General features: G+C 39.5%; 1 protein-coding gene across 1 annotated transcript in view; it reads right to left on the bottom strand.

Moving 5' to 3' along the window:
* Window positions 1-21,221, bottom strand: part of LOC119797745 (stanniocalcin-like) — a 37,438-nt gene extending 16,217 nt beyond the window's left edge. Inside the window, exons 1-3 of the mRNA XM_038306947.1 lie at window positions 21,034-21,221; window positions 12,236-12,378; window positions 12,052-12,159 (exon numbers count right to left, since the gene is read on the bottom strand). Of these exons, the coding sequence (XP_038162875.1) occupies window positions 12,052-12,159; window positions 12,236-12,378; window positions 21,034-21,148 (366 nt within the window). The 5' untranslated portion in view covers window positions 21,149-21,221. The remainder of the gene's footprint in view (window positions 1-12,051; window positions 12,160-12,235; window positions 12,379-21,033) is intronic.
* Window positions 21,222-21,803: the final 582 nt, after the last annotated feature.

Here is a 21,803-nt window from a genome sequence, read left to right as displayed (position 1 = left end):
ATGGGATGTGCAGAGAACAAGAACTTTTTTTACTCTAAGACTCATTTAAATTAAATTATAAATTTTTTTAATATATTTAAACACTTTTTCTTGTCAAAATTTGTATTTTTTTCTTCAACAGCTTTTCTTCTCTGCTCCTCACCAGTCTTGCCAACTGCCCAGGAAGAAAGGCCATATTGTCAGGAATCCTGTTTTTGTGGGTTGTTTTTGTGATTCCTTTTCTCCTCCACCAGGTGGTGCCCGTCCTCATCGGGCCTCCCTGCACACCTGCAGCTCGTTGCTTCATTACCTGTGGAGTGCTCTTAAGCTTCTGACTGCCACTACCTCGTGGCCAGTGCATTTACCAGTTTGGGGTACTCTAGCCACGCTTAGTTTAGCAGAGTCTAATCTGAGTTTTTGTCTGCCTGTTTTGGGTACTCTAGCCAAGCTGAGTTTTTGTACACTTGAGTTTTAACCTTGCTATTTTTGTCTTTGCCTCTCGGTAGGAAGTCATCCTGCAAAACTGGACGTTTCGGACCTTCTCTCCCTGGAAGGATCAACTGAGCCTTAAACTGAGCTGGGGATTCAAACTGGAGGTTTGGATCCACTTTTCCCAAAGAGGTCGTTTGAGTTTCACTCTGAGCAAGGGATTCATCTGCACCACAGCCCGTTCAAGTACCGCAGGAAATCTGAGTGGCAGTCAGCTTCTCCGTTCACCAAGGAACAACCGCAGTCTGAGTAAACCCTGTCCGCCCACCATCAAACAAGACAATCACTGGAACATCCCACACAGACTGGATTCAATAAAGGACACCTTTTTCTGGAAGCGTGAGTCTGCAACCTATTCCTCCTCTTCAAGTCAAAGAATCTAATTTCCCACTGAGCCTGAGCTAACCGCAGTGTCTTCCCCTCACCTTTCAGTTCCAGTTGAGCAGTGTTCAGAGCAGCACTGGGCTAATCTCATTATACTAAATAAACCTGTTAAAACTTTTCCCTGGTCTCTCTGTTTGGTCTTCTGCATTTTGGGTCAGATCTTTAATTAAATCATGACAGCTATTGGCTGCCCTAAAAGGCGCTGTAAGGTGCTAAATAATGCCTGTCGTCTAATCAATGGCAAATAACTTCGACGGACCTGTTAGAATAGTTTGAACTCTTTCATTGCCTGTAGTCTAGCTTACTTTAAATTAGCCAATAGAAGCAACACTGATTTTCCGATAAACAGTATATTTTATAAAATCAATACTCTAAAAGCATATTAGAAACTTGAGAAAAAATATTATATTTTATATAGGCTTTTTTCATTTTCTGGCTAATTCTAATGTATTTTAATTTGTTAGCAGCTTTTTCAGATTTTAAAAATTATTTCAGATCTTTCAATTTAATTAATTGAATTTGAAAAAATACTTGACTTGAAAAGATTCAGATATTCATTTGCAATATTTTATGAAGTTTTTTTTCCAAATCTTAATAGATTTGTAAAATTAAATAGTTTAAGCAAAATTAAAGAAGTTTGCCTTCCATGGCTGTAAAGCTGATTACAGTGAGAAATTAGCCCCTAACTACGTAGGGGTAGTGATAGCCATGCCAGTCCAGCGACTGACTGCAGTTTTGCTGTAAGGTGCCTTGGTCATGTTCAATGGCTGGCATACCTGACATGTAACAAACATACCATGCATAGTGCTTTAGTTTAATAGACTATAGACTTAATTAGGCTATGTATACTTAAAAAAACATATATACAGTATATATATATATATATATATATATATATATATATATATATACCGTATTTTCACGACTATAAGGCGCACTTAAACGTCTTTTCTTCCCCTCAAAATGTGTGGTGCGCCCTATGGTGCGGTGCGCCCTATGTGTGTTGTAACTGCGACTTTTGAGACCACCTCATTGAGGAGATGATGAAAGAGTGGCTGAATGTAAGGAGACCAGGTGTTTTTTTTCCACTCATCACCATCACCATTAATCTGTGACTCCATGCGTGCCCATCTCACAGCTGATGTGAAAAACATGGGGAAACAATTTAACCCTGTGCTCGCTGTTCAACCGCTCGACATCGGTGTGAACCGGACCCAGCAGGTGCAGCAGAAGCAGCGAGTTTACATGCAAAGTCAATGGTTGACGCGCGTATAGGTGCAGCAAAAGGTCCTGCAGCGCGTTTTGAGCCGCAGGTGCAGCACGTCGGGATCGTTTAAGCATCTGACGCACCGCCAACGCGCTGCTGCTGCTCGAGATGGAAAAATTGAAGTTTTGCTGCTGGACGCGCCGCATCAACCAATCAGAGAAGCTGATCTGGGAGCTGACAGCGAGACAGACACAGCGCTCTGATGACATATGATATTAAATGAAAAGGGCTGGATAGATGAGGAGATGATGAAAGCGTGGCTGAGGGAGGTGTAGGCTATGTGAGGAGACCAGGTGTTTTTTTCCACGCATCACCATCGCAGTTAATCTGTGACTCCATGAGTGCCCATCTCACAGCTGATGTGAAAAAAAAGGTGAATCAATGAACGCTGTGCTCGCCGTTATCCCGGGGGTCTGACAAAGGAACTTCAACCGCTCGACATCGGTGTGAACCGGCCGTTCAAAGTAAGGCTGCCAGCGGCGTGGGAGCGATGGATGACAGACGGAGACCACAGTTTCAGGATAAGTGGAAGGCAGCGCCGGGCAGGTTACGCCACAGTTTGCGGATGGATTGTAGATGCTTGGACAAACGTGTCTGCTGGCTCTGTTGTTCGAGCTTTTGCAAAAGCCGGCATTATTTCTGAGGAGCTGCGCTGCACGGAAAGTGACTGACAGCGAAGAAGGGGAAACTGGCATGTCTGATTTAGCGCATCTGTTTAATTCAGAAACAGAGGATGATGACTTCGATGGGTTTGATTAATACTTTGTAATAAATACATTAATAAAGCACAATCATACTCAGTTTTGCTCCAGCTCTATTTTTCTACCTGAAAACTTAATTCAACAGCAGCCTCTGGGCGGGTCTCCTCCTCTTCACCGCGGTGGCTAGCAGGTGTTTTTTCATCTAAATAATCTCAATCTTGCAGCTATATTTGCTGTGATCAGTGGGAATAAAGTAGTTTTAATATGTGAATATACGGTATATATATATATATATATATATATATATATATATATATATATATATATATATATATATATATATATATATATATATATATATATATATATATACAGTGCCTGGCAAAAAAAAAAGTTGCCACCAAAAAAAAAGGTCGCTCACTAATACTTTGTTGGACCGCCTTAAGCTTTGATTACGGCATGCATTCACTGTGGCATTGTTTCGATAAACTTCTGCAATGTCAAAAGATTTATTTCCATCTAGTGTTGCATTAATTTTTCTCCAAGATCTTGCATTGATGATGGTAGAGTCTGACTGACCGCTAAGCAAAGCCCTCTCTAGCACATCCCAAAGATACTCAATGGGGTTGAGGTCTGGACTCTGTGGTGCCAATCCATGTGTGAAAATGATGAGTCATGCTCCCTGAACCAGTCTTTCACCATTGAGCCCGATGAATCCTGGCATTGTCATCTTGAATATGCCTGTGACATCAGGGAAGAAAAAGCCCATTGATGGAATAACTGGTCATTCAGTATATTCAGGTAGTCAGTTGACCTCATTCTTTGAGCACATACTGTTGCTGAACCTAGACCTGACCAACTGCAGCAACCCCAGATCATAACACCGCCCCCACAGGCTTGTACAGTAGGCACTAGGCATGGTGGGTGCATCACTTCACCTGCCTCCCTTCTTACCCTGATTCGCCCATTACACTGGAACAGGGTAAATCTGGACTCATCAGACCACATGACCTTCTTCCATTGCTCCACAGCCCAATCTTTATGCTCCCTAGCAAATTGAAGCCTTTTTTTCCGTATGCCTGACTGATTAGTGGTTTTCTTATGGCTACACAGCTGTTCAGTCCCAATGCCTTGAGTTCCCTTCACATTGTGCGTGTGAAAATGCTCTTACTTTCAGTATTAAACAAAGCGTCAGTATTAAGTGATCGCCGATCACGATCATTCAGGATTTATTTCCGGCCACATTTCTTCCTTGAAGACGATGGGTCCCCACTATCCTTCCAATTTTTATCAATGCGTTGGACAGTTCTTAACCCAATTTTAGTAGTTTCTGCAATCTCTTTAGATGTTTTCTCTGCTTGATGCATGCCAATGATTTGACCCTTCTCAAACAGACTAACATCTTTTCCACGACCACGGGATGTGTCTTTCGACATGGTTGTTTAGGAAATGAGAAGCAAGTCATTGCAGCAGTTGGGGTTAAATAACTTTCTGCCAGCTGAAAGATAATCGCCCATGCAGTAATTATCCAATAGGAGGCTCATACCTATTTGCTTAGTTGAATCCAAGTGGCGACTTTTTCTTGGCCAGGCAGTGTATATATATATATATTTATATATATATATATATATATTAGTGCTGTCAAAATTACGCGTTATTAACGCGTTAACGCGAGGCCATTTTAACGGCGATAATTTTTTTAACGTGAGATTAACGCTATGTGGTTTTATGGTACAATTTTCCAAGTACATCCCGCTGCAGCCTGCGGGAAGGCGGGGCTATTTTCCCCCAGCATTGCATTTCTCATAGGCTTCGAGAGCGGACCTCCTCAAGGGAAAAAGACGCTCATACACTGGGTAACGCTAGTGCCTTTTCTTTAAGCCCCACCACCAACAAACAAGTTGAGTGTCTGGTAACTAGTAGCAACCTGAAATACGCTGAGAAAACAGATTACTGAGGTGAAATGGAATCTCGTAGCAGCACTCTTGCCGTCTGTGCTCTAGAGAGCATAGACTACCTTCATCTAGTGATGTCGGTCTATTGATTTTGATGTATTGATTGAAAATTGTTCATTATTACCTTGGTTAATTAACATCTAATGTTAACTCTACTAAATTTTATAGCAGTAGGATAAAATGCTTGTCTTTGTTCAAAAGACTGTATTAACTGTAAAGACTGTCTTTTACTTCAGCCTGTTTTCAGGGCCTTTTTTTTTGGCTACATATTTGTTATTTTTTGCTACATGCCTCCCCATCTTCTTGCCATATGTTTCTATGGCATAAATCAGTATCTGTGACCTGTTTTCATTTTAAAAAAAGAACATTGGCACAAACCTAGCCTGTATGTATTTTTTTGTATGTCATCGAGAGTATTTAAATGATTTTCAATCAGGAAAAAAAATGTGCGATTAAAATGCGATTAATCGCGAGTTAACTCAGGCATTGATGCGATTAATCGCGATTAAAAAATTTAATCGATTGACAGCACTAATATATATATATTTATATATATATATCTATATACAGGGCCGGCGATTGCTATAGGCGAGCTAGGCAATTGCCTAGGGCGACAAATGTGTTGGGGGCGCCCTCTAGCGTCGCCCTTAGGCTTACTTCCCATTAATCATAGAATTAGAAAAAAAAGCGAATTAAACCGGTTATGAAGCGTCCGTCAGTTTGACTTAACCTTACGTATATATAAATAGCAAATATGAACAAATAAATATACCACCGTTTTTTTATTTATTTTTTCACATTTAAGAGAAAATCGAAAGAGATTCTGATCACTTTTCAAGCGCCCTCCAACCCGGAAGTCGTGACGTCAATCACTGCAGCATGTACACCAATATTTTGGAATGAAATTGTAAGCAAACAGATATTAAAAGTAAAACAAGTGAAGTCTGGCACTTAACTTTGCTCGCGACTCGAGAATGGCTGAACGGAAAAGACTCCTCCTCCTGCCGCCGCAGTCGGGCCCGTCTTAATCATCCACTCAGAGTACCACTGGCAAGCGCACACAGACTTTGTAGCTTGTCCGGTCAGTTAAAAATATTAATTGTGAAATCCGTCTTGTAATCGGAAGCATACAAGCTAGTTAGCTTGAAAAGTAAATAAAGTTTCAGACATGCTGCGTGATGATGTGTTCAGATTGGCTCAGTAAAACGTCAATTAGGTTATCATGATGCGTTCAAGTGTAACGTAAAGAAAACGGGAAATTTTGTTTTTGGCGAGAAACATGAGTAATACAGTTGTATATTGCTCTATATATAATTAAACTACTGATGCCAACATTTATTAAAAATTACATTTAATTTAAAATACAATTATTTATTTGTTAAATATTTTCCTAATCACTAAAAACATGATGAAAAGTGACAGTAGACAATACATTAACCAACAATTGTGAAAATATATTCTAGTTAGTTTTATGTCATTTCGAAGTGGCCTATTACATTAGCCATGTTTATTGAAGGCTAGAAATGTTTTTGTTATGCTCACTTGTTAAGCAATAGAAGCAATACCAGTTCTGTTAAAAAAATATTGTTGCATCGTCTTTCCACCAAATAACAGAAAAGTATCGATAGTGGTATCGATAAAGACTCGGATCGATAAGGAGTATCGATAAAGGTATCGATATCAATAAATATTAACGATCCCCATCCCTAATGTTGACATAATTTTTTTCTCAGTATATATGCAGCAGAATTATGTGCTATATTATTAGCTTGAGAATGGGTAGAAGATACTAATGTAAAAAAAAATATTTTGTAGTGATTATCTGCATTGAGTATTCAAAAGGGATGTACAAATAATCATAAAAATATATGAAGTCATGGCTGTTCATCATAGAATATGTGAACAAAAAAAAAACAACAACTTCAAACTTTTAATTTTGTAATGGTATTCATAAAAGCATTTTTGTTTGTAGAGGGTTAATCCTTTCTTTAATCACTAATCAATGTCAGAAATCAGGGTAAATATACCTGATATATTTTATTTAGAGGAAAATTAATGTTTATCAATTACTTTTTTATGTAGTCCTTGGTTGAAGAATTTCTTACATTTATTATTTTTTATTGTTATTTGGTAATTTCTGAAATTGATTTATTTAATATTTGTTTAATGTGTGTTAAATTTGTTAATTGTCTGAAATAAATTCATTCAATGATTCAATCCAGTTTTTTAGTTATACTTTACCTAAGTGTCCTTACAGATGGTTAAAAGTGTTTTTGCACAGTCCTAACTTTGAGTGTGTAATAAATTATTTAAAATAATAAAAAAGAAAAGGTACTGAAACCTATTCTGGTATTTGTCTATGCATCACTCCATGCTAAGTTACAATTTTTTCTGAATGATTAAACACAACCTTGATTCTTATAGCACAATTTCTAAAACTATTAATACTTACAGCAAATACACTCACTGAGTTCACAAAACTAAAAGAACAAACACTGCTTTGCACTCAATTTGCAATTTTGTAACACACACTTTGCACAACTGTAGGCACAATTCACCGCACAGCACTCTTTGTGGTACTGTAAACACAACTCAACGAAGCACTAAACAGATGCTGAAAACAGTACTGGTATTTCGCACAGCAAAAGTGTGTGTGTGTGTGTGTGGGGGGGGGGGGGGCGCAAAACTCAATCTCGCCTAGGGCAACCAAAGGGCTAGAACCGGTCCTGTATATACACTATATTGCCAAAAGTATTTGCTCACCCATCCAAATTATTGGAATCAGGTGTTCCAATCACTTCCATGGCCACAGGTGTATAAATTCAAGCACCTAGGCATGCAGACTGTTTTTACAAACATTTGTGAAAGAATGGGTCGCTCTCAGGAGCTCAGTGAATTCCAGCGTGGAACTGTGATAGGATGCCACCTGTGCAACAAATCCAGTCGTGAAATTTCCTCGCTCCTAAATATTCCACAGTCAACTGTCAGCTGTATTATAAGAAAATGGAAGTGTTTGGGAACGACAGCAACTCAGCCACGAAGTGGTAGGCCACGTAAACTGACGGAGCGGGGTCAGCGGATGCTGACGCGCATAGTGCGAAGAGGTCGCCAACTTTCTGCAGAGTCAATCACTACAGACCTCCAAACTTCATGTAGCTCAAGAACAGTGCGCAGAGAGCTTCATGGAATAGGTTTCCATGGGCGAGCAGCTGCATCCAAGCCATACATCACCAAGTGCAATGCAAAGCGTCGGATGCGGTGGTGTAAAGCACGCCGCCACTGGACTCTAGAGCAGTGGAGACGCGTTCTCTGGAGTGACGAATCGCGCTTCTCCATCTGGCAATCTGATGGACGGGTCTGGGTTTGGCGGTTGCCAGGAGAACGGTACTTGTCTGACTGCATTGTGCCAAGTGTAAAGTTTGGTGGAGGGGGGATTATGGTGTGGGGTTGTTTTTCAGGAGCTGGGCTTGGCCCCTTAGTTCCAGTGAAAGGAACTCTGAATGCTTCAGCATACCAAGACATTTTGGACAATTCCATGCTCCCAACTTTGTGGGAACAGTTTGGAGCTTGCCCCTTCCTCTTCCAACATGACTGTGCACCAGTGCACAAAGCAAGGTCCATAAAGACATGGATGACAGAGTCTGGTGTGGATGAACTTGACTGGCCTGCACAGAGTCCTGACCTCAACCCGATAGAACACCTTTGGGATGAATTAGAGCGGAGACTGAGAGCCAGGCCTTCTCGTCCAACATCAGTGTGCGACCTCACAAATGCGCTTCTGGAAGAATGGTCAAAAATTCCCAAACACACTCCTAAACCTTGTGGACAGCCTTCCCAGAAGAGTTGAAGCTGTTCTAGCTGCAAAGGGTGGACCGACGTCATATTGAACCCTATGGATTAGGAACGGGATGTCACTTAAGCTCATATGTGAGTCAAGGCAGGTGAGCAAATACTTTTGGCAATATAGTGTATATATATATATATATATATATATATATATATATATATATATATATATATATATATATATATATATATATATATATATATATATATACAGGTGCTGGTCATAAAATTAGAATATCATGAAAAAGTAGATTGATTTCAGTAATTCCATTTAAAAAGTGAAACTTGTATATTATATTCATACATTACATACAAACTCATATATTTCAGATGTTTATTTTGTTTAATTTTGATGATTACAAATGACAACAAATGAAAATCTCAAATTCATCATATCAGAAAATTAGAATATTACTGAAGACCAATAAAAGCAAAGGATTTATAGAAATGTTGGCCAACTGAAAAGTATGAACATGAAAAGTATGAGCATGTACAGCACTCAGTATTTAGTTGGGCCTCCTTTGGCCTGTATTACTGCAGCAATGCGGCGTGGCATGGAGTCGATCAGTCTGTGGCACTGCTCAGGTGTTATGATAGCCCAGGTTGCTCTAATAGTGGCTTTTAGCTCTTCTGAATTGTTGGGTCTGGTGTATTGCATCTTCTTCTTCACAATACCCCATAGATTTTCTATGGGGTTAAGGTCAGGAGAGTTTGCTGGCCAATTAAGAACAGGGATACCATGGTCCTTCAACCAGGTACTGGTAGCTTTGGCACTGTGTGCAGGTGCCAAGTCCTGTTGGAAAATGAAATCTGCATCTCCAAAAAGTTGGTCAGCTGCAGGAAGCATGAAGTGCTCTAAAACTTCCTGGTATGTGGCTGCGTTGACCCTGGACCTCAGAAAACACAATGGACCAACACCAGCAGATGACATGGCACCCCAAACCATCACTGACTGTGGAAACTTTACACTGGACTTCAAGCAACGTGGATGAAGTGCCTCTCTTCTTTTCCTCCAGACTCTGGGACCTTGATTTCCAAAGGAAATGCAAAATTTACTTTCATCAGAGAACATGACTTTGGACCAGTCACCAGCAGTCCAGTCCTGTTTCTCTTTAGCCCAGGCAAGACGCTTCTGACGCTGTCTGTGGTTCAAGAGTGGCTTGACACAAGGAATGCGACAGCAGAAACCCATGTCTTTCATACGTCTGTGTGTGGTGGTTCTTGAAGCACTCACTCCAGCTGCAGTCCACTCTTTGTGAATCTCCCCCACATTTTTGAATGGGTTTTGTTTCACAATCCTCTCCAGGGTGCGGTTATCTCTCTTGCTTGTACACTTTTTTCGACCACATCTTTTCCTTCCCTTCGCCTCTCTATTAATGTGCTTGGACACTGAGCTCTGTGAACAGCCAGCCTCTTTAGCGATGACCTTTTGTGTCTTGCCCTCCTTGTGCAAGGTGTCGATGGTCGTCTTTTGGACAACTGTCAAGTCAGCAGTCTTCCCCATGATTGTGTAGCCTATAGAACTAGACTGAAAGACCATTTAAAGGCTTTTGCAGGTGGTTTGAGCTAATTAGCTGATTAGAGTGTGGCACCAGGGGCCATCAATTTTGAACCTTTTCACAATATTCTAATTTTCTGATATGATGAATTTGAGATTTTCATTTGTTGTCATTTGTAATCATCAAAATTAAACAAAATAAACATCTGAAATATATGAGTTTGTATGTAATGTATGAATATAATATACAAGTTTCACTTTTTAAATGGAATTACTGAAATCAATCTACTTTTTCATGATATTCTAATTTTATGACCAGCACCTGTATATATGTATATATATATATATTAGTGCTGTCAATCGATAACATTTTTTTAATCGCGATTAATCGCATCAATGCCTGAGCTAACTCGCGATTAATCGCATTTTAATCGCACATTTTTTTCCTGATTGAAAATCATTTAAATACTCTCGATGACATACAAAAAAATACATACAGGCTAGATTTGTGCCAATGTTCTTTTTTTAAAATGAAAACAGGTCACAGATACTGATTTATGCCAAAAATAACAAATATGTAGCCAAAAAAAGGCCCTGAAAACAGGCTAATGTAAAAGACAGTATGTACAGTTAATACAGTATTTTGAACAAAGACAAGCATTTTACCCTACTGCTATAAAATTTAGTACAGTTAACATTAGATGTTAATTAACAATTGAGATTATAATGAACAATTTTCAATCAATACATCAAAATCAATAGGCCGACGTCACTAGATGGAGGTAGTCTATGCTCTAGAAAGTTACTTTTCAGCCTCTTAACAAAAATGAGAACACACACACACACACACACACACACACAATACCGACCTGTGGCGTACACAGACGGCAAGAGTGCCGTAGCAGATTCCATTTCACCTCAGTAATCTGTTTTCTCAGCGTATTTCAGGTTGCTACTAGTTACCAGACACTCAACTTGTTTGTTGGTGGTGGGGCTTAAAGAAAAGGCACTAGCATCACCCAGTGTATGAGCGTCTTTTTCCCTTGAGGAGGTCCGCTCTCAAAGCCTATGAGAAATGCATACACTGGGGGAAAATAGCCCCGCCTTCCCGCAGGCTGCAGCGGGATGCACTTGGAAAATTGTACCATAAAAACCACATAGCGTTAATCTCACGTTAAAAAAATTATCGCCGTTAAAATGGCCTCGCGTTAACGCGATAATAACGCGATAATTTTGACAGCACTGATATATATATATATATATATATATATATATATATATATATATATATATATATATATATATATATATATATATATATATATATATATATATATATATATATATACCATCCCACTTCTTTCTTTTTTTACAACTCGACTACTGATAAAGCAGTAAAGTGTCGAGGGTAAAATTTCTATGATTGACTCAATCATTGTCACTTAAGCCATGCTTATTCCCTATTTCAAATGTTAAAGAACATAAAATACAGTTAAAGCTTTATAAATGACAGTAAATGTAACTAAAGCCATGTATAATATGTAATTTACTTGTGAACATTCTCAAAACAATGATTTATATGGTGAACAAATCTTTTGAACAAATAATTCTACTGAAATTATCCTAGTTATACAGTACATGGAAAAGAACTGCTGTTTACCATAACTAGAGTAATTGCACTTTTTTTCCATTGAAAGTGTACACAACACCTATTAGCAGTGCTAATAAATAAATGATAACAATATTTGCAACCGCATATCATAGTTTGCAATATTTTGGAGAGTTTTCAACATTTTGCAAACTATGGAAAACCAGCTGTGGCTTGTCTTTGGCGTACAAAAAAAAAACGCAAAAAAAACAACAACAAAACAAACAAGGCTATGCTTCAGATGATCATCTAAACTAATCGTGAACATTTCTGTGTCTGCAAACCTCAGCTATCATCCTCTGGAAGATGTTGCAGCGCCGAATGGTCTGGAACACTTTGTTAGAGATTCCCTGGGAAATGCATTGCAGGCTCTTCTTCACAAAGGTTTTACCCTGAAGAAAAAAAAACTGAGGTCAAACTGAGAAAGGTTTGGATAAAAAAAAACTTTAGCCAGGTGGGTCTACTCACTTCTGTATTAAAGGTAGCAGCAGCATGAAAGAACAGCTCACATATCTCGTGCATCCCATCAGTGTCACAAGTTGAGTTTTCGAGGCATGAAAAGAATCCACAGCCCACAGCTACAGCTCCACTCAAACATCTGGCCACATCAGCTACAGAAACACATTCATTAGGGCAATATAAGCTGTAACAGTCCACTTTAAATTTGTTGTTTGCTCTATAGTACCACATTATTACTCAATATTCTAAATATGTAATATTATCAGGTAAAGGTGGGTGTAATTATGAATAAACAAAACCAATGAAATGAGAAACTGGCACAAGCTGGTTGTCAAGCTTCATCTGCCTGTTTTTTAATTTTACCAAGCATTTATAAAAATTACTTAACAATTTTATTAATTTTCTGTACCAGCTGCTGTTTGTCATGCTTTGTGTTGTGTTTTTTTTCTCAATTTGTGATGGTTATTTCTTGTTTTTAAAGGAATAGTACACCCAAAACATGATTAGCCTTCATTTTCTACTCACCTCCATGCTGAACAACACTCTGGAGTACTTTTTTGATATCTCAAATGCATCTGGAGATCTGGGAGGCTTCTTGCTGTCTGCTGACATTCAAATAATGGAGGTCCATGGCGCCCGAGACAGAAAGGTCCATAAAAGTCCACAAAAACGTGTCAATATTCCTCCATACTGCTCGTCCAATGTAATCCAAGTGTCCTGAGTGGGTAGCATCCAGAATTTACTCGAAACGAAGTAATTTAGAATGTTTTTAGAGCATAAACAGTAGTGTATAGGATTTCCTAATAGCGCCCCCATGCGCGCTCACGATTCTACGGAAGCCGGCAGACCAAACCGGAAGGAAGTGCGCATTCAGCGTCTGGTCTGCCGATAATGCAAGCGTAGAAGAAGAAATGTGCTGTTTACCTGTGCAAAGAAAGAAACAACGAAAGAAAAATGTCTGAGGACTTCAGTGTTGAGGAAGAGCATGAGTTCTTTGCCGAGCTGAATGCGCTGGTTTGGTCTGCCGGCTTCCGTAGAATCGTGAGCGCGCATGGGGGCGCTATTAGGAAATCCTATACACTACTGTTTAGGCTCTAAAACGTTCTAAATGACTTCGTTTCGAGTAAATTCTGGATGCTACCCACTCAGGACACTTGGATTACATTGGACGAGCAGTATGGAGGAATATTGACAAGTTTTTGTGGACTTTTGTGGACCTTTCTGTCTCGGGCGCCATAGACCTCCATTATTTGAATGTCAGCAGACAGCAAGAAGTCTCCCAGATCTCCAGATGCATTTGAGATATCAAAAAAGTACTCCAGAGTGTTGTTCAGCATGGAGGTGAGTAGAAAATGAAGGCTAATCATGTTTTGGGTGTACTATTCCTTTAAGAAGAATATATTTTTATCTTTAGATCATAGCAAATACAGGTTCAAATAAAAAACACTTAATGAACAAATTTAAAGAAGTGCAGTGAAAACAAACCTTTGTTCAATATAAATGACAAAAGACATGAAAAAATGTTGAAAAAGGATGAACTAAGGAACGCTCTTTAAAGTTTTGTGGGGGACTTGTTTAATAGATATTTTAATTAAGCCCTTATAAGGATTGTTAAACAATTTATCATTCGTCCTCTTCACACAACTTCCACAGTTTAAATCTACTCCATTCTGCTGCACTTTGCCTGTCGTACATTCTCCCTGTTTAGCCTCCAAAGTTAAACCCACTCACTCACCCATCTGCCAGGCATCTGGCTCAGATCTACCATAATCATCCCCCTATCTCCGCTGTTTGCTGTCTTTGCTCCAGAGCTGGTATTGCAAGGAACTCTGATCCCACTGATCCTGACTGAGCTTCTGAGGTGTATTTGTGAGATGGGAAGCCAGGCAATGTGCACCAGTGCAGGATATGGTCCTCTAACATTGCCCCACTCTGGTGCAGTCTCTGCCAGGTGTGTGGGAAGGGATAGCGGTAGATCTGTTCCAGATGCTTGGCAGATGTGAACCAGATCTGGGCCAAGGAGTTGGGTGGCTACGTCTAGCTCTGAAGGCTAACCAGGGAGACTGGATCCAGGGCAGAGTGCAGCAGAGCGGGGGAGAGGTCAACTCTGAAGGAAGAGGATAAATGATAAAATAATACTTATAAGGGCTAAATAAAAGCAGCTTTTGTGCAAAATGATGCCCTGCAGATAATGGATAAATTATTAACTAGAACTAGAAGTAACTTATTTAACTTATTCAATGTATCCCCACCAATTTAGTGACCTAGGCTAGGTTAACAGCAGAGCTATAAATGATCAATCAAAGAACTATCTCTGTCTATTCAAACTATTACCAAAAGAGGGTGGATCTGGCCTGAGTGATAAACCATTCGTATGTGAATCACAAACAACTGCAAGTTAAACAAAGATGTCTTTACTCTAATAATTCAGGATTACAGAAATCTAACATCTATGCAAAACACTACACGCTATTAGAAAATAAACACAAGGTAGATTAAGGGCCTAGTTTTGAAAGAAAAAGAATAAAACCCTAAGACTCCATATTACTGGCTAATGAGATTGTCCAAGATAGGCCAGATGGTAATACATTCAAAGATGTCCATTTGGAATAGCAACAGATATGATAATAACAACAGTGCAATTAAAACAATGTAAATACATTCAGCTTAAATGATAAATGGTTAAAAATGCATTAAAAACACCAGCATGTTACAACCATCCTCAAACAGCAGCAGCAGAAGTTCATTCAGTAAGCGGGAGGGGCAACAGGGCAGTGAGTGTGTGTGCGTGTGTGTGTGCGTGTGTGTGTGTGTGTAACCACTCTTTTCATACGATGAAAGGGATGATGGGAGGCAGCGTGTAACAATAGATGGTTGTCAACCACGTGGCCACAGACAGTTAAATGTGAGCAAATTCTCTATGAACTAACCTTAAAGCAGAAAGTAGGATAGAAAGAAAAGAAGAAAGAAACCTCACTTGCAGCTATTCACATCAAATTTCTTTCAACCTTTAAACCAGAGTTCTTATAACCAGCATAGATTAAACATCAGCATTAGATTGAGCTTCGGCCTCAGAGTGGGTCCGTCGGCTCCCAAAAGTAAGGGCGTCCCCCTGCAGGTAGGCCGTGATTGGTATCGAGGTCCTCACAAAGGAGGGGGGGGGGGGGGGGGGGGGGGGGGGGGGGGGGGGGGGCTACACAGCATTTAATTTAGCTTCTGAGATCCCCGTCTCACAAAGTTCAGCGGGATCTATGCACGATGGGTCACTGCAATGCGTAATTTTTGACGCAGGAAAACGAAAGCTACTTCCAGCTAGCATTCTTTAGCATTCCATGTGCCTCTCCTCACAGGTGGCAAAACTGAGGGAAAGAGACCGATTTCCTTTCCACGCTTGGCTGTAATCCTTAAAGGGATAGTTCGGTATTTTTGACATGAATCTGTATGGCATCCCCATCACCAGTGTCATGCAATCACACTGACTTACCCCTGGCAGCGTCCTGTGAGCAGAGTTCTCGTCCAGTTTTGCTCAAGCCGAAAGTAGTCCGGCAGGTTTACTAGACCCAGCGAAATAAAACGTTTCTCTTCCCAAAACATTATGTGTTCAAAAGAGCGATATTTTTGCATCCCAAAAACATTGTAGTGGAAAAAGTCACACGTCGTTATCAATTGGTCCTATTTTCTCTCTGTTCGTATCAGTGCGCGCCGTCATTCAGACAGCGAGCTCAACAACAGCCAGATGCATGTCTCCCTCCGCCTAGCTCCTAGCTAGGCGGAGGGAGACATGCATCTGGCTGTTGTCAGGTTAGTAGGCCCTAGCTGTCTGAATGACGGCGCGCACTGATACGAACAGAGAGAAAATAGGACCAATTGATAACGACGTGTGACTTTTTCCACTACAATGTTTTTGGGATGCAAAAATATCGCTCTTTTTAACACATAGTGTTTTGGGAAGAGAAACGTTTTATTTCGCTGGGTCTAGCAAACCTGCCGGACTACTTTCGGCTTGACCAAAACTGGACGAGAACTCTGCTTACAGGACGCTGCCAGGGGTAAGTCAGTGTGATTGCATGACACTGGTGATGGGGATGCCATACAGATTCATGTCAAAAATACCGAACTATCCCTTTAAAGAGCATCCCTTACATTCCCCAACATTATTTCCCTTCCTTTTTCAGTCCCGGTTCGCCATCGTTCAGAGCAGCACTGGACCAATCTCTATCTGTTCTCAATAAACCTGTTAAACCTTCCCCTGGTCTCTGATTGGTTTTCTGCATGTGGGTCAGATCTTTGAATAAAATCATGACAACTAGATGATTATTAAAATAAATAACTATTCATTTCATTAATTTTTTCAGCTGTAATATATATATGAACTAACCTAACATATATATATATATATATATATATATATATATATATATATATATATATATATATATATATATATATATATATATATATATATATATATAGGTTTTACTGTACTTCTTGCGGCAAACAGCATGACAGACCAAGATGTCTACTGCTAGTACTAGTCTGCTGACTCATCTGGTGGTATTTCTGATGCAGTTTTGCAGATCGCTTGACAGAGTTTTAAAAAACAGGGAAAAAGGGAAAATAATAATAATGTTTTTGTGTGAACTGTGCTCATCAGAAACTATCAAACATGAATGAGGAATGTGAATGTTCCTGAAGTTCTGTTATTCTGCTAAATAAAGAGTTCCCTGCACATCCAGTATGCCTTGACTGCATTGACTATTTTAAATTTCTTTCTATGTATTATGATCTGACATTTAAAGGGTGAAATACAAGGCTCTATTGCAGAGAGCTGTGGCTTAATTTACCAAAATGAACTTGAATTAGTTTATTTATTTTCATGATCTGCCCTCATTGTCACTTTAATTGTTCATTTCACTCACCTGCCTAACGCTGCCCAATCTGTAATAACTCCTCATCCTATCCACCGGAGTTTCTGCTTTACATTCGGTTCAGCCCAATTTGTCGGGGCCAGATCATTTTCGTGTTTTGTGGTCTGTTTAGTTAGTTTTAGTTTATTTCCAATGTTCAATCTCCTGGTTGCTAGAGGCCAGCGGATTGAGAGGGTTTTCATGTCTGCCTTGTCTTCTGATCGTGTCCTGGTCCTTCTACATGGAGCCCTCACGGTTTTGGCTCGGAATGCAGAGAGGGTACGTTTTATTCCTATAAGCCTGGAAAAAAAGAGCGGAGATCCATGTGGAAAAAGGGTCCCAGCGTTCTTGCGCACCTCGCTCTTCTAGCTACTCAAACTTCTTGAGTTGTTTTCTGCACTTTCGGTAATAAAAACAAAACAAGCCGGCCTCCTGTCTGCGGCACTGTCTGCAGTCACCTACAATTTAGGAGAGGTGCAGCGGAGTGTCTGCGGAGGGGGCGGGGATGTCGACACTCTGGAGCCGGGGTATTGCACTGCACTCATTGCACTGACTTTGTGCAGTATTTTTTTATGCAAGGCCTTCCAGAATCTATAATGCGGGGGCGTTATTATTTTTTCAGTGAATGAGGTTTTAATAGGCCTAGGTGGAGTACAACTTTTCTACTTCTGTTATTTGCTGTTTTTTCCCAAATAAAATGCCTAAAGATATTACAGCTTATATTGATTTATTTCAAATTTGAAACATTGTCTAGCTTGTAAGGTAAAAAAAAAAAATAAAAAATGAACCAATTAATCGATCGAATCGTATCGTATCGTGGTGTATTCTTGAGTATCGAAAATAATGGAAATGTTGGGTCAAGAAATCGATTCTGAATCGAATCGCCATGATGGGTCTGATTTACACCCCTAGTAGGATTTATAGCTTACCACAGTAAGTATTAGGGCCTTGCTAGAGACTTCTTTTTCTTCTATTTTGAGAACAAAGTAGTAAAATTACAAGAATAAAGTCACAAAATTACAAGAATAAAGTCATAAAATTATGAAAATAAAGTTGTAAAATTATGACAATAAAGTCGTAAAATAACGAGAATAAAGACATAAAATTATGAAAATAAAGTCGTAAATTTAACGCAAATAAAGTCGTAATATTATGAGAAAAAAGTCACGAGAATAGTCAAAAAATTACAAGAATAAAGTCCTAAAATTATAAAAAAAAAACAGTTGTATTTTATGACAGCTCCTACAAGAAGCACTTTCTTCACTAAAATGAGGAATGTCAAGCATCATGTGAAGTTATACTTTGGCTCTGGTTTGACAAATAAGGAAATCTATTAGCACCAGGATCAAATTGGGCAGAATGTCAAAGTGGACTCAGGTTGCTGAATGGTGGAGCTGGTCGGCCATAATATGCTGGTCGGAACTCAAAGCTTTGTTTCTGAAATGGGTTGTTTTATGATGACTTCATTCTTGTAAAATTACAACTTTATTCACGCAATGTGATGACATTATTCTCATAATGTTACGACTTTATTCTGGTAATATTGCAACTTTATTCGCGTAATGTTATGACTTCATTCTCGTAATATAACAACTTTATTCTCGTAATGATATGACTTTATTATCATAATGTTACAACTTTATTCTGGAAATAGAAGGAAAAAAAATCTCTAGACTGACCCTAATACTCCGTCGTAATACTTCTACTTGAGTAATAAACATTGATACTTGGACACAGGGTTTTCAAAGGACTGAGTAATCTTTAATTTAATCCTTTTTATGCTCTTAGAAATAATTTCTATCTGTTCTCAATAACAGAGTAGGAAAAGAAGTGGGAGCCGTGTTGCACAACTGAGCAAGAAGTACATTAGAGTGTCTAGTTTGAGAAACAGACGTCTCACAGTTCCCCAACTGGCATCTTCATTAAATAGTACCCGCAAAACACCAGTGTCGACATCTACAGTGAAGAGGCGGCTGCGGGATTCTGGGCTTCAGGGCAGAGTGGCAAAGAAAAAGCCATATCTGAGACTGGCCAATAAAAGAAAAAGATTAAGATGGGCAAAAGAACACAGATACTGGACAGAGAAAGACTGGAAAAAAAGTGTTGTGGATGGATGAATCCAAGTTTCAGGTTTTAGGATCACAAAGAAGAACATTTGAGAGACGCAGAACAAATGAAAAGATGCTGGACGAATGCCTGACGCCATCTGTTAAGCATGGTGGAGGTAATGTGATGGTCTGGGGTTGCTTTGGTGCTGGTAAGGTGGGAGATTTGTACAGGGTAAAAGGATTCTGAATAAGGAAGGCTATCACTCCATTTTGCAATGCCATGCCATACCCAGTGGACAGCGCTTGATTGGAGCCAATTTAATCCTACAACAGGACAATGACCCTAAACACACCTCCAAATTGTGCAAGAACTATTTAGAGCAGAAGCAGGCAGCTGGTATTCTATGGGTAATGGAGTGGCCAGCGCAGTCCCCAGATCTGAACCCCTTTGAGCTGTTGTGGGAGCAGCTTGACTGTATGGTATGCAAGAAGTGCCCATCCAACCAATCCAACTTGTGGGAGCTTCTGGAAGCGTGGGGTGCAATTTCTCCAGATTATCTCAACAAATTAACCGCTAGAATGCTGTAATTGCTGCAAATGGAGGATTCTTTGACGAAAGGAAAGTTTGATGTAAAAAAAAATCTTATTTCAAATACAAATCATTATTTCTAACCTTACAATGTCTTGACTCTATTTTCTACGGAGCCCCTCTGATGACATGGTCAAAAAAAAAATTTAATTTTGGCCACGAAGTAGTATTTCGTGGCCACGCAATAAGTTTAACGTGCGCACGAAATACTATTTCGTGGTCACGCAATAAGTTTAACGTGCGCACGAAATACTTATTAATAATAATATCATTCCTGGACAACTGGGTAAGCAAATCGAGCGCGCCTTCTCCAAGGTCTAAGGCGCGCTCGATTTGCTTACCCAGTCGGTCTCCGCCAGTCACGTGACATTTGTTGCTAAGACGCCATTTGAGGTGGAAAAGGCGTAGGGTAAACAACCGCAGCATAGCTAAACGAAGGACTAACCCCTTGCTCACACAGACTCCGGTGCGGTTACCGAGCCGACGGAGACCGCAACTGGCCCTTTTACATACAGTAACAGCCTGTCCAAGATAAGTCATTACAGTTAACATAAGCCTGAAAACAGGGGCGGATTTATTGATATTCGTGCGAACGTTAAACTTATTGCGTGGCCACGAAGTAGTATTTCGTGCGCACGTTATACTTATTGCGTGGCCGCGAAGTAGTATTTCGTGCGCACGTTATACTTATTGCGTGGCCGCGAAATACTACTTCGTGCGCACGGAATACTACTTCGTGGCCACAACAAAAAACATTTTTTGTCCATGTCATCAGAGGGGCTCTGTAATTTTCTATTCATTTCACAACGTATGGTGGTAAGTAAGTGTGACTTTTCAGGAAAACACAAAATTGTACACAGTAGTGTATATATAGTGCTGTAAAACTAATAAATGAATAAAAAGAAGATACAGCTTTACGATCAACCGGAAACACGCAGAACCAGTTATATCTGATATAATTTATCAGATGAAATTGTGCTTATAAAACTTTTTAAATAAAGATTTTTAATGCCACGATAATTACATTTAATGAATTTTAATGCCAATTAAATAAAAAATTAAAAAAGCCTTAATTTAAAAATAATAATTTAATTACTTTTAATTATTTTTAATGATCCGCTGAACACTTCCAGTTATTTACAGCTAAAGGTTATAATTATCTTGTTTGGACAATAATAAAAGGACTGCAGCAAAAATGTTGTAAGTAAGGTTCAAAAGAAAAAGGGGAAAAAAAATAGTAATTGGCTCAGGCTAGAGACTTACTTGGGCTGTTGGCAGAGAAGCGTGCACGGCGGGGTGCGGCCTCCTCCGGCAGCATCTGGAAGCCGGAGGTTAAGCAGAGTGAGAGGAGGAAGAGCAGGGCCAAGCTGCGCAGCATCTTCTCTACGGGGCTGATGAATTTAAAGATGTACTTTCCCCTCCCGTGATAGCAAGTGTGCGTTGAGGCTATGACTTACCAGCGAAAATTTATATAGAGCTGGTACTGAAGCAACCAATAAGAGCGTGCCGTTTCCACAGGGGGCAGGATCATGGTTTATTCATGAGTGTAATTAACTTCCACAGCTAAGTGAATATTTCCACAAAAATAAACAGTTACTGAGATTAACCTTTGTCGGTGTTTGCTCTTCACTTAATGAACATGTCCTCAGCAATAAAAATCTTGAAAAATAAAATGAAAACCCTGTATCACATTTAAACAGAATGTGTATCTTTTCCCCGCTACGCTAAGCGGAACCTTGGATCTTTATCTTTATTTATCACTCTTTTCATATAAGCCAGAGGATCTGATTCTAGTCACGTTCTTTGCGTTTCCTGTAAGGTTACGCCTACTACACAAGAGCAACCATAGGATGTGACGGACAGTGGAAAGAAGGAGACCTGTGGACCCAGAACTTCATGGAAAAGTTAACTTTCAAAACAGCTCTTATGGAAAAATACAGTCCTCGAATGGAATGCCTAAATTAAATTGTCAAACAGCTAAATTAAAAAAGCTGAATCAAATGTAAAGTAAATAACTAAAGGGATTAAATGAA

The sequence above is a fragment of the Cyprinodon tularosa genome, unplaced genomic scaffold (assembly GCF_016077235.1).
Source record: "Cyprinodon tularosa strain WSP-4 unplaced genomic scaffold, ASM1607723v1 ctg598, whole genome shotgun sequence".
NCBI classification, from domain to species: domain Eukaryota; kingdom Metazoa; phylum Chordata; class Actinopteri; order Cyprinodontiformes; family Cyprinodontidae; genus Cyprinodon; species Cyprinodon tularosa.
The sequence above is the reverse complement of the archived record's forward strand: the minus strand, read 5'-3'. Positions and strand labels throughout refer to the sequence as shown.